Source organism: Sciurus vulgaris (genome assembly GCF_902686455.1).
Source record: "Sciurus vulgaris genome assembly, chromosome: 10".
NCBI lineage: Eukaryota > Metazoa > Chordata > Mammalia > Rodentia > Sciuridae > Sciurus > Sciurus vulgaris.
Window position 1 is genome coordinate 50,067,028 of NC_136470.1, and position 20,179 is coordinate 50,087,206.

At 35.9% G+C, this 20,179-nt stretch overlaps 1 protein-coding gene across 1 annotated transcript in view; it reads right to left on the bottom strand.

Moving 5' to 3' along the window:
- ABI3BP (ABI family member 3 binding protein) overlaps positions 1-20,179 on the bottom strand; it is a 233,759-nt gene that overhangs the window by 179,767 nt on the left and 33,813 nt on the right. The window contains 1 exon segment of the mRNA XM_079101410.1: positions 68-247. Within this exon segment, the coding sequence (XP_078957536.1) occupies positions 68-247 (180 nt within the window).

Genomic DNA, 20,179 nt, shown 5'->3' on the forward strand with positions numbered 1-20,179 from the left:
CCAGATTTGTGTATGTATTACACCCATTATCTCCCTTCTTTCTGAGCCTGATCCCCAAACACCTTACCAACTACAGCTTCGGCGTATTTCCCTTCAGTGGGAAGAGGAAAGTACTGGTTTGGAGATACGTTGCTGCCATATCCCAGGAGAAATCCTTCAAGCTTTACATTTGGGTTTGGACGTAGAAACTTCAAGAGGATGGAATCACTGGTGGTATTGATGTGGACTTTAAGGCTTGGCTTTTTACCTAATGATGGAAACAAAAAAAAATATGTGGCTGTTACTTTACCCGTTTTTACATTCCACAAAAATTTCTAGCAAGGGTTGGTTGCTGGAGGCATTGTTCTGGGAAAGAATGCTCTCTACTTTGTAAGGCTCAGAGTATGCATGCCTAAATGTGCCCAAAATGTAGCCAATTTTGATATCAAAGAAAATGGACTTCAATGAGCCCAGAGTGGAGGCACACACCTGAAATCTCGACAACTAGGGAGGCTGAGGCAGGAGAATTCCAAGTTGGAGGCCAGCCAACTTGGCTTTATTCGGGCTCAGAATAAAATTAACAGGGCTGGGGATGTAGCTCAGTGGCAAAGTGCCTCTGGGTTCAATCTCTAGTACCACAAAAATAAGATAATAATTTTTAAAATAGCAATGAGGAAATGGACTTAATACTATATAAAGCAGCTGAGAATAAAAAGTAGTATTGTAGTAATATTGCAGGTAAGTAGAATTTAGGCCTTCTCTTTTGCCTCATAATGAAAGGACCCGGATTTCCTTATTGGTAAAACTGAATTACTGCCAGGCACAGTGGAGCATGCCTATAATCCCAGCAGCTTGGGAGGCTGAGGCATGAGGATCACAAGTTCAAAGTCAGACTCAGCAACTTAGCGAGACCCTGTCTCAAAATAAAAAATAAAAAGGGCTGAGGATGTGGCTCAGGGGTTGAGTGTCCCTGGATTCAATTCCTGGTACCACCCCTCCCTTCCTCAAAAAAACCTGAATTATTATACTTTGAAAACCTTCAGCCTTCTCTGTGCTGCTTTCCAACATTACAGTCACAAGAATTGGCCATGGATAGAGTTGGAAAGGGAGAGGAGAAGAAAGGTTTCTAGCTTAGTGGTGGCTAAGGTGGTAAAACAGGGAATGCTGGAAGGAAGAGAATGACTAAGGAGAAAGAGGACTAATCCCATTGGGAGCTCACTGTATTAGTAAGACAATTACATGGAGATGCCCAACAGAGAGTTGAGTATCTAAGTGTGATGCTCAGGACTAGGGTGTGTCTGGGTATCATTAGCTTGTCAATGACAGTTGGACCAACTTTCCCAGAGAGACTGTGAAAAGTGCGAAGAGAGACATTACTTCAATTCTCAAGACATTTTTATTTAATCACTGATGCAACAGGAACAGATAATCACGCTAACCAAAGTTCTTGACCAAACAGTGAGGAAACCACATTGACTTTTGTCTTTGGAGCCAGAGGAACAGGGTTCAAACCCAACTCTGTTATCGTCACTGTAAGATAATGGTTAACTCATCACTCTGGCAACTCCCTGGACATGCTTGAACCTGAGCATCCTGCTCTATAAAGGATGGACAACAGCCACCTCCTTGCTAGGCTATTTACAAAGTGAGGGGAAACAGCTGGCATGCAACAGTTGCTCCATAACTGCTTAGGCATCCATTAGCCACAATTATTTAGCCATTATTCAGAAATCCAAAAAACTTTGTATGTTGTTTTTTTCCCTAAGTTCATCTCAAACTAATTTGGCAACAAAACATACTCTGAACCATCCTGAATCCATTTTGTCCATCTCTGAGCCTGCTTAGTGCGACTACTGACATGCTTCACAGTGAAAATGTGCTTAGAGAATTGAGGCTTGCTGGGCAAGCACTTGCTACAGGGGTTATATAATATTTGGTCTAATACTTTTCTAAAATGCCTCAAATTTGTGAATTCCAAAACATGCCTGGCCCCAAGGGTTAGGATTGCAAGCTGGAATTATTTTATTATCCACAGATTTATTATTTTGAAAATATCTTGCCTATTTGGAAGTCTGGATTTACCAATTTAACAATTCATATTCTATTTCTCATTAATCAAAGTGTTATGTTGTGTAAATACCAATCACCACGTCTGTACAACACAAGCTCCCCAAGGTTGTCATACTGAGTTTATTCTGCTTCAACCAAAATCAGTCTGGGTAGCCTTAATAAACATAGGTACATAAATGGATTCATACTACTATCTAGAACTAAACTTTTAAAATGCCCTGAAAAAAAAAAAAAATCTCACTTCACTACAGTATCACCAACTTTATACTTTAAGATCATCATCCCAGTTCTTTATTTAGAATTAGGAAGTTATGGCACTTGTAACTTACCATACATTACTTCTCCCATTACAGTATCTCACCATAGCTCCTTTGGTTTTGGCTAGTACGATCTCCTTGCCTTCTGCAGTGTATACATGGTCCTAGCTCACATTGGCTCACATTGTTCACCCAGGATGGATTCCCTCTATGTTTGGTTTGCCTTCTCTACATCCCTTTACTCATCTGGTTCTTACTTCATTGCTTCTTTCAGTGGTCAGAAAAATGATTAAGCAAGCTTTTTCCCCCTTTATTCCAAATAAGTTTGTTGGGGGTTTTCCAAATGAAAATTTGAATGAGTATTTAGTGACATTTTACAATTTTTGACAAATTCTCCAATATTTGGGGGCTATATCTATGTGCATCCTATATTAATGTTTAATCTTTAAGTGATACTTTTATTTTTCTTTTGAATAATTTTGGTTTAATGGCTCATGTACTGAGTCGAGGCAGATAATGACAGTCGTTTTTCAGCAGTTATTAATAGTTAGATCTCTGCCGAGTGACTTTAAGTAAGACAATAGAAAATCATACAATATATTACAAGCCTTACTAATATAACATTTGTAAGTAAAGTAGCATATATGCTACCTAGGAAAGTACAGGAGTATAAGGAAGGAAGAGCATTGGAGAAGTAAGAGTATATGGCAACAGATGTGAGAGGAAATAAAAATTAAAAATAAATGCAAGCATTGTGTAAAAGCAACACTAATTTGCCTTGGGGGAAAGAAACTGCATATTGGCAAAGTGGAATCTTGGCTCTGTGACAATGGTTTCTAATCCTCTGTTTGCAACAAACACCCTAGGGTATCTCTAAATATTTCAAAGGGTGTTGTGAAATTCTAAAAGAAAAGTCTTTCAAAACAAAATGAGAATTAATCCGCTTTTCATTTTTAAAAGTAAATATATGCCCTGCAGCATTAAAAACAATGAGCAGGGCAGAAGTGGTGGGTTTGGAAAAACAGACAAAAGAAATAGCATTGTAACTTCAAAAAACTCTCTGAATCAACCAGAGGGGGCAGGTTGCTGTTGTCGCTGAGCTACGGTCAGTTTTAGTCAAGTTCTATAAAGAAATGGCCCAAGTACATGGTACTTAGTGAAACCAGATTAACTGTCCTGGGCATCCAGTCGTCAACCTGTGAGAAAGGAATCACCATTAAAGTACATTCAGTAGTAGGGATTTTTTCATATTTGATCTCTCCTAAGATTCTTATACTTTTCACAGTATTTCAGAACATGTTCTAAATTGTTGATATCAAGTTGGTCAAGATGACAAAATAAATACAGGAGAAAATATTAAAATATTCTAAAAGTAAAGAATATTTATTAATGTACAAGCGATAATTACCTTGGCTTTATATGTCTCCATGCTATTCAACATTAATGAAGAAATTAGAAATATTCTAAATAGCAAGTTTGGGCATAAAGTAAATCAGATATAGAATTAATTTCCTTAGGATACTAAGTGAAATAAAAGCAGTAATACTGATGTCAATAAAATAATGAGTCATTTCAGAATTAAAAGAAGAACCCTATTCTACCCATAGTATGTAATGTGTTCTGCACACATTATAGTTACAGTCCCAACATGTTCTTGTTCAGCCACTTATTCTATTATACAAATATCAAAATATTCTAAGACACTTAATTAAATCGATTCCCATCAATTCTGATACAGTATATGAAGAAGAGATTTAAAAAACTGACACACTGGATTTGATTTGATTTTTAAAATTTTGAAATTTCAAAGAACCAGCAAGAAAAATAAAAGGCAAACAACAGACTGGTAGAAAATATTTGCAAAAGATAAATCTACTGATGGACTTGTATCCAGAGTATATATTATTTCTATTCAATAAAAAAAAGGGGGAAAAAAGATTTGAATGCACTCGAATAGATTCTTCACTAAAGGAGATATGGGGTGAACAAGCAGCATATGAAAAGATTGTCAATATCACAGTCATAAGGTGATTTTCCATTGGGATCATGTAGCAAATATTTCACACTTTGCAGTCCAGATGTTCTCTACCACAGCGAATCAACTCTGCCACTGAAGTGTAAAAGTGGCTATGGACATCATCCACATGGACATGTGTGTGTTCCAACAAACTACATTTATAAAAATAGGTATTGGTCTAGATTTGTCCCTCGTAATAGCTTACCAACTCCCAATCAATATCAAGGAAACAAAAATTAAAACCACAATGATATACCACAAACACAAGAATAGATAAAATCAAAAGGACTTACAATAATAAATCTTAGGCATGATTTGAAACTTTCACATATTTTAAGTGTGAACGTTAAATAGTATAGCCACTTACAAAAACTGCTGAAAAATTACCAAAAAGCCATTGATCTTATTTCTAGGTATTTTATCCAGGAGAAATGAAAATATGTCTATACAAAAACTTGTGGCAAATATTCAAAGTAGCATCAACCTGGAGACAAACCCAAATATCCATCAACAACTGAATGGATAAACAAATTATGGTTCATTCATATGATAAGATATGAATCAGCAACAGAACTGAGCAAACCACTAGTTACATATGCAACAACACGATTGAATCTCTGGCATGCCATCATTTCACTGTGGAATGGGCCATGACCATCTATATCTCTATAACCACATTTATATACTGCCTATAAAAAGTCATTTGGGTATCTTTTTCTTATTAACAACTTGAAAGTTGATGATTACTAGTGGAAATTTTCCATAACAGAAAAAAAAAAAAAAAAATGGTAGCTTCAGTTGAACACCTTGAGAATGAAGATTAAATTTTGCTATAATATTAGATATTATTAAAACTGCTTCTGTTTAGTCCTTGAATGACCTTTGTTCAGAAAGAAGAACCTATCTAAGTGGGTTATAGAGATGGTGAAAGTCAGGGCCTATTCTGCAGTGATATGATGGCATACCAGAACAAGGTAGGTAGGTAGAAGAAATTAAATGGCTTTCACGGTTGTGGTCGTGTTGTGTGTGCTAGTGCAGAATTACAATTACAAACACAGAGCGGGGCTGGGGAGATAGCTCAGTTGGTAGAGTGTTGGTAGAGTGCTTGCCTTGCCTGCACAAGGCCCTGGGTTCCATCCCCAGTACCACCAAAAACAAAAACAAAAACAACAACAAAACAGAGCAATAGCTAGGCAAATCCTTTCTAAATTCCAAGTGAAGTGATATCGGTCATGGAATGCCCTGTGTGGGCTAGACTCGGACGTAGAACTACAAATACTTTCTATGTTATGCTCCCCAATTTAGAATGAAATTCCTTCTCCATATATTTAAAGCATGGATCTTGAATCAGGTACTTGAAGCAATAGAGGGAAAAAGATTCTGGACATTCAGGAAATAACAGCAAGAAGGCATTCTCACTCATGTTTTATTGTTTTAAAAATCTGAAAACATAAGAAAAATCCTGATTACAGTGAATAGATACAGCAAGATTTTCACAAATCTAAAGAAAAATGACACTGAATGCAGAGAAAAACTGTAATAAAATCCCATAAAACATAAGAACAGTTGCACCGGTAATTTATTCAGACCTGATCATGTTAGCAAGAAGCACCAACTACAGTGTCTCAGGATTCCCGTAGGCTAGCAGAACAGCACAGTCCTGCTCCAGGATGCCTTGAACTGAGCATGCCAGTTGAAGGGCATGTTCTCACATGAAACGTGCTCTCAGAGTTCAAGAAAGAGTAATTCCCTGCCTACCTGGAGAGCTCCCCTCATAAAGCCACACCGGGGCAATTCTCATGAAGACAATTTCCAGGAGTACACGAGTTAACTATTGATTAGGACGTTATGGTTATCACATACCCTGAGGATGTTTCCTATTGATTTTAGAAATGCCGTTAAGTCTAGAGGGAAAAATCTTTTCTTCCTAATGGAGTACTTTATATCCATTTGCTCAGCTGTTGGTATAAATGAGCTCCATTTCAACCAAAATAACCCCAGTTTCCACCTTGGTCAGAATTCCCAATGCTCTTATTCCTCAGGCCAATACTTCACCGTCTGGTGACTTTGGATGCCCGAATGAGACAAATTAACTTGCCAATGTTGACATTTCAGCACCATTTGGCAAAGTTAATAGTTTTACCAAAGGAGCAAAAACTTCATTACCTACTTTATAACCCAAGCAACAGCCAAATAGGAAATTTACTTTTCATAAACTACCTTCTAAGTCAGCAGCTTCTCATTCTGAGGAACACATCTCATCCTGAGACATATACTGTTGTCCCTTACACACAATTCCTTAATCTGATTCTCTCGAACTGCTCTCTGAAGTCTGTATTATGCTAATTTGAAAAGTAAAGAGGTGCAATGGGATGGTGGGAGAGACAATCACATGTAATCAACAACCATATATTTGAAATAAGTGCTTGGGGGTAGTTTTCAAATGACAAAAAATAAAGTTTAGGTAAAATTTATATTTTCTTTGAGGAATGCAATGGTTTTGAATAATTCTGTTCCTTTCAAAATGCTTCTTGAACTTATGCCCCATTGCAATACTGTAGGGAGATGCAGGGTAATGGGACATGTTTCGGTGCCTCTCATTAGGCCATTAGAATGGACTAATGTCATTACCAGAGGGTGAGCTCAGCCTTCCTCTTACTTCGTTCCCTTCTCGCCTTCTTCCACCTGATAATGTAGCAAGGCAGCCCTGGTCACATACTGGCACCTGATATTAGACTTCCCAGCCTCCAGTGCTGTGAGCCAATAAATTTCTGTTCACTATTAACTATCAATTCTCAGGTATTCTATGTATATTTACTCATCTGCTTTTCATTTGATTCATTCATTAACTACTAGGTAATTTGTATTAGTGATATAAATTCAAATATGACTTGTCTGATCACAAAGACTGTGCATTTCAATAAATAAGGCAGATGAATAAGTCTATTTCTGTGTAATATAATTAGTACAATACAGCTACAGTAAAGAAACTCTAAATCTGATGGAAGGGGTAGAAAGGATGTACATAGAAAATGCCCTTTTAGGTTTTTGTTAGTCATAAAAATGGTTTTTATTCCATGAGGATATGTCAGATACAGGCGGGAAAGTGATGGAGAAAATAATGTAGTGTCCAAGCATATTTGTAATACCTTTTCTGTGCCACTTAGAAAAACCTGTGGATTCTTAGTAATTTTTAAAATGCATGTAAAAGAAAAGAAAAACATCGACAAGCTAACAAAACCTATTGCCCTTCTTTTTCTGTTGATTGTCATGAAAATCCATGGAGGGGATTTGCTTCTATTCTCTTGCTATCCAAAGTAAGAAATAATGGCAATGGGCTCTCCAAATGGAAGGTGGGTGCCAGGATTCTGAAAGTGCGGTCCCCTGATTAGAGAACCAGCATCACTTGGAACTTGTGAGAAGTACAAATTCTTAAAAACCATCTCAGTCCTACTGAATCAAAAACTCTGGGGTGGATGCAGCAATCTGTATTCAAAAAGCTACTTGAGTAATTCTGATGTATTTTCAAGTTTGAGGACCATTACTGTTTGCAAATTCAATGCATAAAAATGAAATTAAAAAGCCCAAAGTCATTTGAATGATATATACAGATATGCGATACAGTGTGAAGGAAAAAAAAAAAAAAAAAAAGACCTCATCCACAACTCTGTTAAATTTCCTATCATTAGAATTATTAGAATTTTTCATATATTTTAGCCTTTGAACAAATTCTGCAAATTATGATCAACTAGAATTATAATTTCTGGAGACACTTTAGGTAAAATGTTAAAAAATATTTGGGGTTGGGCACAATGGCACACACCTGTAATCCCAATGGCTTGGGAGACTGAGGCAGGAGGATTGAGAGTTCAAAGCCAGCCTCAGCAAAAGGGAGGCACTAAGCAACTCAGTGAGAACTAGTTTCTAAACAAAATACAAAATAGGGCTGGGGATGTGGCTCAGTGGTCAAGTGTCCCTGAATTAAATCCCTGGGAACAAAACAAAACAAAACAAAACAAAACAAAAATTGGACTATTACTGTGACCTTTGAGAATCTATTACATGTCTTTAAATCCAACCAATCTAATTACAGACTTAGAAAAAAAGAAGAGTATTTTTCCAACATTGCAAAAAATTCCAAATATACAGAAAAGTTGAAAACAAATGTGCAGTGCCCATCCATAGAGCCACCACCAAAAGTCAATGATTACTATGGAACTTACTCTATCATGTTTCTCCATCTCTCCATCTTTCTATCCATCATTAACCCATCTTATTTTTAATGAATTTCAAAGATACCCTTTAGTACTCTTTAATCCTAAACATTTCAATATGCATATTAGCACAGTTTAATATGTATTTATATTTCTTTTGAGATAAAATTTACATGTAATAAATAAATAAATCCTAACTATATTGATTTTTGTCCAAATGCAATATGTCTATGGAACCCAAATTGATAACAATATTTAGAACATCACGTCAACCCAGAAAATCTCCTTATGCCCCTTGCCAGTTCACTCCTACCCATCCTCCCAGAAACTATTATTCTTCCTTTTACGACCACAGACTAGTGTTGGGTAGTCTAGACTTCAATTAAATAGAATTACACAGTAGACTGTATTTTTCATACGACTTTTAGCATGCAAGACAATGTTTTAAAGATTTACCAAATTTATTTTATGCATTGATTATTTTGTTGTAACTTTCACTGGTAGAGCTTTAAAATCAACATTTTCACATCTTTGAGTTGTCATTCCAGATATTTATCTGCATGTTATTTAGGAAACAAAACTAAAAACTCTTCCATTTATTATAGATACTTAATGGTAACATTTAAGTAAATACAGATAAAACCACATCATGATTTTATTTTCACTGAAGAGCTAAGAAGTGGTCACTGATACTCAAGGTCTCCAACACCTTCCCAATCACTATCCCACTCACACTGAGAAAACAAGACAGGAGCCAGTCCCTTCTGTCAACAGAGGGTAATGTTAACTTTCTTTTGTTTAAGAATGACTCTCAAAAATATGAAAGTGGGTAAATTTAAATATGTTTCATCTGAAAAAAATGCTTGGCCCTACAATTCTCCGAATGATCAGGTTTCAAAAACCAAGCTTAAAAAAAAAAAAAAAAAGAAAGAATACCAATTATTCTAGTTAATATCCCTCTATTTGGGTGATCTTCCAAAAGATTGGTGCTCCTCTTTCTTTCCTTCTTTCAATCACTTCAATTCAAGCACACAAGAAGTTCCACTGACCAAGAAGAAGTTGAATTTATTCAAGTGCTTCTCTATTGGGTAAAGCAGAAAACCTACAATTTCTGCTCACACTGTAAGAAATCCTACACAGACAAGATTAAACATTTTCATTGTGAAAACACTGCTTCTGGAGGAAACTGAAAATATTCTTGATAAAAATGAAATTTTTGTCATCTTATAAAAAACGTCACGAAACTGTCTTAAATAAATCAGACATTTAAAAAAAATCTTAAAAACATGAGCTGCAACTGAAACACACGACTTCATGTGCCATTGTTTTCCAGACATTTGGTATCTTCATGAATCATTTGTAATTTGTTTAGTTAATGAATACCCAATGGTGATAATATATATAGCTGCTTATTTTGAGATTTCACTAGTAAGAGTCTCCCAGGAAAAAGGATAAAATGTCATGAGAGCATAACCAGGTGGCCTCTGGTACTAACCCAGAGCAGACTTAAGGAGGCTTTAGGAAAGGCTGTGAGTTGTTAACCTCCCAGCAGGGCACTCCCTTTTAATGACATGTTGTGGAAGAAACAGAAGGGGTTCTGGCATAAGCTTCGCCTTTTACTGTGTTTGACCTTATGTCACCTGTCCTTGCTAAGACTCATTTTTCTCCTCTGTAAAATGAACTGGAGACTCTCAAATCCATTCTTGATCTAATTTTCAAGGAGATCTCCTAATATCCAAACAAAATATTGTCTCCTATTAAAATGCGGGAAAATCCAAAAAAATCAGAAAATGAATTTTTATGTAAACATTCTAATAATTTCTGGATAATAGTTACTTCTCACAGGACTCCAAAATTGTGCTTCAAATATGAAAAAAATATTTTCATAGACATATGGAAAGAATGTGTGTGACTGTTACGTGTAATACATATTATATAATTTACCCATTTACAGTGTACAGTTTGATTTTTGTAAATTTACCTAACTTGGTAGATTTGTAGAATTTATTACATCTATGCTGTCCATTCTTAGAACCTTTCCATGACTCTAAAACATTCCCTTGTACCCATTTACAGTCAATCTCTGCTCCCAAACTTAGCTCCAGGCAACCATGGGTCTACTTTGTTTTTTGGTAATTTAATATAAACTGACTCATACAACATGTAGTCTTTTGAATCTGGCTTCTTTCACTCAGCATAATTTTTATGAGAGTTATCCATCTATATTGTATCACTAGTTCATTCCTTTTTATTGTTGGATAGCATTTCATTTTGTGGATATATAATATTTTATTCATTCCTTAGCTGATGGATATTTGGGTCATTTCCAGTTTCGGTTATTATGAACATACTATGAAAATTCATGTACAAGTGTTTGTATGGACATATGTTTCTAGTTTTCTTGAATAAATATGTAGGTATAAAATTGCTTGGTCATATGATAGATTTATGCTTAACTTTTTAAGAAACTCTAACTTTTTTGTTTTTCTATTGTTAAGATTGTGAATTCTTCTCTTAAGGACAATTCCAAATTGTGATTATTCAAAAAATGAGTTATATTTTTATTACTGTCACTAAATATAGATTATATAATAAAATTCATCATTTTAAACACATGATGCTATGGTTTAAAGATGTCCCCCAAGGTTCATGTGCTGGAAATTCAATCTTTGATGCAACAATGTTGAGAGGTGATTAGATCATGAATGGATGATGCCATTGTCATGGGACTGAGTTAGTAATTTTAAGAGTGGGTTTGTTGTAAAATCAAGTTGAGCCTTCTCTTGCCCTCTCTCCCCATGTGATGCCTTCCACCATGTTTCAAAGCAGGGAGGTGGCCCTGGGCAGGTGCCAGTTCCATGCTTCTGGACTTCCCAGCCTCCAGAGCCAGGAGTCAATTAAATTTCTCTTCATTATAAATTACTCCATCTGTGGTATTCTGTTATAGCAGCACAAAGTGAAGACATCAGAACATCTGTCTTTAGTCATTAATGAAGACCACTTACTTTGTTACAATAATTATTTTAAAATACAGTAACTCCAATTTATCCAAAATGTAAGAGAAACTTTTACAATAGTGATCATCAACATTCTTAGCAATGACTGATGAAGGATAGACTGGTGAGTTGTTTTCTCAATCTCTAGTCATTCGAGTTTTAAGACTATTTTACCTATACTCTTTATGAATATTTATTCACACACACCCCCCAATTAACCAATTCTTGAGAGCTTAGCTTCATTATTATTTGTATTTAAAATTTGATAAAAAAAAAAATTCATCCTCGTGAGCCAAATGCTCCAGTTCTGTTCTTCTGATTATGGAAATAAACAGCCATCTATAGTGAGTTGAGACTTAGTAGGACTGTGATAGTTTGTCATTGTTCCTTTTTCATAGTAAGAATTAAAACATTTTGAATGACTAAAATGTTTTTCAACATTAATAAAATCTTGAAATTTCTGATCACACACATATCTGAAGTGTGTACAGCTCATTGCTAACGTCTGTGACAGTTTGCGATTAATGTAGCATTTGGACTTTTCTAAGTGAGGGAAAGAAAGCCAAAATGGCTTGGCATCATTTCCTACCATTCTGACATTATTAAAATTTCCTCATCTTACATGATGGATGTGACCCAAGCTTTAGATTAAGTGCTTAAAATAGAATTTTATAACATTTTTCAAATGTTAGCAAAATCTAACCGAATGAACCAATTTGGGGGAAAAAAAAAAACTTTGACTTTAAATTACAGAAATAAGAAGGAAGGCTGCCTTACAACCTTTTTTTTTAATGTTACAGTTTCTTTTTCTTTTTCTATTTAGAACATAGGAGCTACAATGAATTTTTCCCATTCTATTCAAAACTCCAAACTTGGAAATAAATGAGATTGTGCTTTGACTTTCCATGGGAGAATGTGTCTTAGACAATGAAAATGTGAGTCCCCATGTGGGATGAATTAATTTAGATAGTGAGGAAGAGAGGTTGGGAGTCATAATAAGGAACTGAAATCAACTGAGGTTAAGATAATCAAAACTGTTAGGAAGATGAAGCTATGATGCTATTATGGTTTGGAAGTGAGGTGCCCCCAAAACTCACATGTGAGAAGATGCAAGAAGGTTCAGAGGAGAAATGATTGGGTTGTAAGAGTCTTAACCCAATCAGGGAATTAATCCCCTGATAGGGATTAACTGAATGGTAACTGAAGTGGTAGGGTGTGGCTGGAGGAGGTGGGAATTGGGGCGTGGCTTTGGTGTACATATTTGTATCTGGCAAGTGGAGACTCTCTGCTTCCTGATCTTCATGTGATCTGCTTCCCTCTGCCACACTTCCACCATGAAGTTCTGCCTCACCTTGAACCTTGAGGAATGCAGCTGGCCTTTTATGGACTAAGATCCCTGAAACTGTGAGCCCTCAAATACACTTTTTCTCCCCTACAATTGTGCTGATGGGTCTTTTTAGTCACAGCAATAAAAAATAGCTGACTAAAACAGATGCTCAGAATAAAATTAGAGTTCAAGGCAGTTTACTGGTAGCAGAAAATAGACTTGACACACAGGAACATGAGAACAAAAATCCAAGATTACACTGTTGAGGTGCCCAGAATTTCCACTGCTCAGTAACTGCCCTGACCTGAGAGACAAGGAATTTAATGCATGGATAGGAATAAGTCAGTCAAAGCCTAAATGTGCATAGGGAGAGGGGAGGCAAGAACAGCACTCTGGGGCAAAAGGAACTATAGGACCAAAGGCTTTGAGGCAAAAGTAGTAGGTAAGTTTAAAAAAGGTTAGCGTGGCTGGGACATAATGGGTCAGGGGTATATAATGAAGCTAACAAGGGCAGAGGAGTGGGATCATACAGCGTCCCTGCAGGCCACATTAAAAGACATACCACTGTATTGTAAACAAACCTAAATTATTTTCCCTAAACACACATATACACCCCAAATTTCTGAGAAATTAATAATGTGAAATTTAAATCTAAGGCAATTATAGTCACATGGTAAAAATGTCGCCTCTCGAGTCCTTATAAACAATTCGAATGCTCAGAGCAAGATTTGATTTAAGCAGAAAAACAAATATGCTGTTTTTAAATGAAACACACCAACAATATTTTATAAGTAGATGACAGTTTAAATGGAATTCAATCAATACAGGTCCCTCCTGCAAAGAGAACATGTTATTAAAATCAGTTGTTATTCATTTTAAGCCAAAAACTAAATGAGAATAAAGCATTTGGCATTCAATTGCTATATTGGCATGGGCCCCCTGTTTCCCCTGAGAATTTTGCTACTTAAAAGTTGCTGAACTCTGTCTTCACCGAGTCACATCATTTCACCATTCATACCAGGCTAGTAGCACATTTCCATTCCCTGTACCCTAATAATAATTTGATTTTTAAAAAGAAATATATAAATAATCCACATTTTAATAAGAAATTTAAAAGAGCTAGAAAAGAAAATAATTTAATTATTCATTATCTAAGATCAAGAGAAATATTCCATAAAGATTCTTTATATGTTCTTCCAGACATTTTTTCCTGGGTATAATATATAACAGTTACAAAAAATAGGATTATATTCTAAATGCTGTTTTATGACCTGTATTTTCTTTAACATAAATATTCCTCCCTATCCTTATTTTGAATGACTGCATTATCTTTTAATTAAGTCATAGGAATCTTTCCATGATAGTACATAACCAAATTCTGTATCATCTTGGTGAGTTAGCAAAGTTTAGCAATTATCTCAATCATTTCGCAACTGAATTTACTTTGATGAAATTTGGTATTGATTTGGGGGATGAGAAACTGTTCTTATAAGATTCAAGACCAGTTTTTCATCACATTTGAGATCTGTTATACTGAATTTACTTCAGCATTGAATAAATTATGTTGTTTGTGAGATTAAAGCTAACATTTTCAGCTATGAGAATACTGTTGTTTCCTTGTCCTTGAGATTCTTTGTATGATTCTAAAGAAACAGGACTTTAGAGAGGAAGGATACATAGGGGATGTAATGGCCAAAAACCCTGTGTTCAATTCTCAGGTTAAACCCCAAATTGCCTTTGTTATATGAATGATTCATTTACTGTCTAAATGTCATTTTATCCCTTACAAAACAGGATTTACCCTTGGAATTACTGGGAAGAGTAAATGAAATAGTTTGTGAAAAGCAGTTTCTAAACTATCAAACTCAGGGTTAGTTATTATTGATATGACCTTAATACATTCTTTATAAGTTGAGCATACTTTGAATTAAGATTTTTTTTTTGTATTTAAACCAAAACCAAAATTTATTTATTTATTTATTTATTTATTTATTTATTTATTTATTTATTTTTGGCGGTGCTGGGGATCGAACCCAGGGCTTTGTGCTTGCGAGGCGAGCACTCTACCAACTGAGCTATATCCCCAGCCCCCCAAAATTTATTTTATAAACATAAATGTGAATTGTAAGATGTGCAGATTGTAAGCAATACAAAGATACTATCCTGGCACACAGTATCTGACATAGAAAGACTATTCAACAAATGTGTTTTGAAAGAATGAGTGAACACATACAACACTTTTCTCAAGTGTAAAATACTGTGCTAAGATAAATAATGTATTTCCTCAAAGAAATTATATAGTATTGGAGTATATAAACTTGTGAGAGTTATTATTCAACATATTCAAAAATTTCTACATAGAGGGATGCATCACATGCAGAGATCATTCAAACTCTGACTAATCAGGAATGGGTGGGTCAGTAACAATACCATAGAAATGGCATCAAAGATGGGTCTTAAAGTTCACAAAGGACTTGTCCAGAGAAGAGGATGGGAATGTTAGATTGAGTAACGATGAGCGTTAAGGTGTTGATATCTGTGCTAATTCATTTCATAAGACATTATATAAGGCATGATATATCAAAATCCCTTGGTCAAAACACTCTTTTAATCCACTAATTTAAAATTAATATAAGATCATGAACATTTGATTCCACTTTGCATTCCCATAAAGAAGTCTCTCTTCACCAGGTGCAGTGGCACACACCTGTAATTCCAGTGACTCTGGAGGCTGAAGTAGGAAGATCGTAAACTCAAAGCCAACCTCAGCAAAAGTGAGGTGCTAAGCTACTCAGTGAGACCCTGTCTTTAAATAAAATACAAAATAGGGCTGGTAATGTGGCTGCACATCAGTGGTTGAGTGCCCCTGAGTTCAATCCCTGTTACACCCCACCCCCCTAAAAAAAAGTCTCTCTTCTGTGTGAGGAATTATTTCCAGAGGTTATAACCATCAAAAAAACACTTCTCTGGTTTTTTTCCTATTCTAGGTGTCTGATACTAATCATTCAGAGTTAACGTGATGTCCATTTTCACAGACTGAAATAGCATGACCAGGAGCTATGACTCTAATCCCAGCATATTAAATGCAACTGAGAATTTGAGGATGCACCCAAGTCCTCTGTAAAGAGCAATGGTGGACTATTTCTTAATGTTTGTCTACCATCCTGACTGTTCATAAGAGAGTAGGTACAAATCTGTTACTTCCCACCCTAATATTAGAATAATTTTAATGGTCTTAATAATTCTAAATATATCTGAGGCAAGTCTAATGTTGATTGGAGAAGTCCATGTTTCAGACATCTGAAGTTCTTATTCCTCATGATTTCTCCGTAGCACTGAAAACATCTGCCCGCCCTACTGCAAGAGTTCTCTATGTGCACATGTGTGCATGCATGCCCATATACACACTTAACACACCTCGATTTTACTCTGGGACACATGGCATCCTGGTTCTCACTTTTCTGTGAAATCTCCATCCCTCTCCTTTCCTCCTTTTCCTCCTCTGGGCCTCACCAATTTCTGGCTTTTGCATTTTCACAGAATTAACTCCCTTGTGCTCAAGGTTTCAGTGGTAACTGAACTGCTAACTAGTAATTTGGAACCTGCACTTCAGTGATTAATACTCAGCTCCAGTCCTTTGGACCTCTTTAACTAATGACACTGCCTATAATGGCTCCAAAACCCAACCATCACCATCTTCCTCAAAAACAGTGTATGTTTCTACCCTGCCTGGCCTGCCACAGGCCCAGTGCTGTACTCGCCCAGCAGAACCATCTTTCAAGAGTTACAAAACTGGCATTCACATGTAAAGATGCTAGTGACTGCTTCACTGTCATCCGGATCTTTGAGCAGCAGTTCTTTCATGAAAAGATAAATTTCTAAGAAAATAGTGACTGTCCCTCTTCCACTTTTCCCTGCTTAATCATACCCACTTCAGTACAGATCATCACAGAGTCTAATAATTTTATTGTAACAGAAGACATTCTTAGGGAAAGCAACATATGGATGATGGTTTTATATCATTCAAATGACTTGCAATGGGTTTTAAATGAATCAGTGTTTCCCTGCAATTTCCATTTTGCCTTTTTTCTTAGCCCTCCAATAAAATCACTGATTTTTTTAACTTATTCCATTTGTTTATATTATTATTGAATAAAATCCCAGATCATCCTATTAGCATTCTAATCTCTCATCCACAATTCATTCCTATAATTTTGACCAAAACTGTCTCTTCTGAATTCATTTAAAAACTTTATTTTTTTCCTTCCCCCCTCTTTTCCCTCTATACACCTATTGTTGCTTGTATTCTTGATAATCGCCATTCTAATTGGGGTGAGATGGAATCTTAGGGTAGTTTTGATTTGCATTTCTCTTATTACTAAAGATGTTGAACATTTTTTCATATGTTTGTTGATTACTTGTAGATCTTCTGTGAAGTATCTGTTCATATCCTTAGCCCATTTGTTGATTGGGTTATTTGTATTCTTCATGTAGTTTTTTGAGTTCTTTATATATAAACTTTATATAAAAACTTTATTCTTAAAATTCAAGAGATCTATTTTACAACATGGAGACTATAGTTTTTAACAATGTATTGTGTACTTGCAAATTACTGAATGGATGCTAAATGTTCTCACCACAAAAAAATGGTACATTTGTGAGGCAGTAAAAACTTGGTTAATCAGCTTGATTTAGTCATTAAATGATGTATACATGTTTTAAAATATCATGCAGTATACCATAAGTACATTCAATTTTATCAATTAAAAATAATTAAATAAGAAAACATTTGCATATGTATACAAACACTGCATCATTTATACTAGAAAAAAATTAAACTCCCTTTGTATCCTGTATTTTACTTTTTGTGGTGCTGGGGATTGAAACCAGGGCCTCACATGTGCCAGGTGAGTGTGCTACCCCTGAGCCATAACCCCAGCCCCAAATAGGTATTTTAAAATTTAAAAATATTTCCAGGGAGAAACCCATGAGCAAAGCTTTGAGGATGTAAATGCAAAACCATCTTAACTTTAAATTGTAGGTTTATACTTTACAAAGTCTAAATATACCTTCTATAATATCCTCCTTGTATTTCTGTAAAATCCCTCTTAGCTTCCCTGAGCTGCTTACTTGTTCTTTCTGTATTCATTCTCTCTCTCTTTCCACTTCTAAAACCTCATCCTACATTCTCTGAATATCATGTTTGATTTTTCTTCACCTTTCACATGTTTCTCTCAAACCCCCATGCAAGATGTCCTCATCCCCTTCTGGGCCCCAAAATGCATCTCTGGGCCCCAAAATCGGTTCTGAGTCTTCTGTGTTTGCATAATATCCAAAAGCTATGCCTGAAAAGACCAGCCACGTCTTACCCACCTTTATAATCACCAAACTCATCACCTTTCCAATCCATCCTTCTCACTATTTCCAGGTTAACATTTACAATACTACTTTATTGTTACCTCTTCCCCCTTCACCCTGAGACTGGACTAAAACAGTGGATGACAACCCCCTAAGGCTCCCAGCATAAAGGTCAAAATAAAGCTACACTTATAAATGGGGGAAAGGCTGACAAAATAATGTTGCATGCACAGGCTGAATCGTGTGTTTGCAAAGTTTAATAAGACAGTGCCACCTCACGCCTCAATGGGGAAGGAAACTGATCTCTTAAGAGCTAACGCTAACACAACGTAAGAGATATAAGCAAAACATAACTTTGCAAAAGGAAGAAAAGGATTTTTCAGAGATAGGAAGATTCTCAGAGGAATATTATTTTTGTCCTTTTATTTCCATGTAGTTGAAAAGACTACATGCAAAGCAGTGCTTGAGATTGATTTAATTAAGGGGAAGCTGAGATTATTCTGCAGAGAACTGTCATGGGGAGGACAGGACCTCAGTTTAGCTTTGGAAATAAGTTAAATAAAAGGCTGGTCCTGGAAAATCATTTCAGATGATAATAATAAAAACAACAACCACAAAAACAATAACAACAAAAGCAGAAGCCCATGTGAAACTTCAAATTCAGAACATGGTCACAAGCACACAGACCACTTTGAAATAGAAAGATCATGTTCATAGATACTTGGAACTTCAGAGTTGGAGGAGACTTGAAAATAATTATATCTGTTCTCTCTCCCTCTCATGATGACACTGGAAAGACACACTAGGGTCAGCCTGTGGATTAGCTCTCAGAATGAACTGAGTATCTTCCTCCTAAACACTACTTTGATTAACAAAGGCCTAGGTACCATGATCCAAGGCACTGTATTTCTCATATTCATCAGAACATTTTCCTCTCAAGCATGGCATTTAGGAACACACATGGTCTTTGTCTTTCAGAGAGAACTCAGTGGTCATCTAAAAGACTTACTGTTCTTTGCTAATGTGGCATAAGCAGCCCAAACTTGGAATCAGCAATACGAACAGGAAGCATTAACTTCAGACCAAAAAGGCAACAACTTTAATTTATTTTTTTGGCAAAATTATAAAGAGGATTAACAGAGCTGGGAATCATGAAATCCTGGAATTGCCCTTTGGATAGAATTTCACTGACTAGCCATTAGTCACAGGGATCACTTCTAATCAATTTAAGGATTATTTTCATTTACATACTTTCCCTAAATTCCCTTCATTAGATTTATTTTTAGAATGGCTATTCCCTGGCTGTCTCTCCTTCATCCTTATCCCTTTCCTCTGTCTTTCACTGTTACAATCTATTAAATAAATGATAAACTGACTGGTTTAAGAAATTACACTTCTTTACAATATGTTTCAGCCAGTCCCTTCAAAAAACATGTGGTATAAGATAAAACAGGACCTAAATAGGTCCACAGACCTTTACATCTAGATGATCTTGGTAGATAATCTGAGCACAAAAATTGCATCTGGGTGGCAAGGATGTTCATCCACATTAGTATTCATGGGGTGGTGAATGCTTTTCCTCCTTAATCCTATGCCCAACTGAAGTGCTAGAAAATTTATCATGTAAGTCTAGAATACAAAAAAGCACATATGGAAAATGACCATTAGCAGCTCTCATTATTATCAGAAACAGCACATTTCCACAAAACCCAGGGCAAAAGTAAATGTGCTTATCAGGCCTTTCATTCTTAAAAAAAATTGTTTTATTTTTTACAGAATCAGCTGGCAAGGGATTGAACAGGGAAATCAAGACATACCCTCTCATAAAATCAGAAAATCATGCCTCTCCTCCATAACCACATAGAGGGTAATCAGCATGAGTGTCATCAGCAGAAATAATGGTTTTGGTGTTGAAAATCCCAGCTGCTGATTTCTAGCACGAGGGGCTATCTGACCAGTAA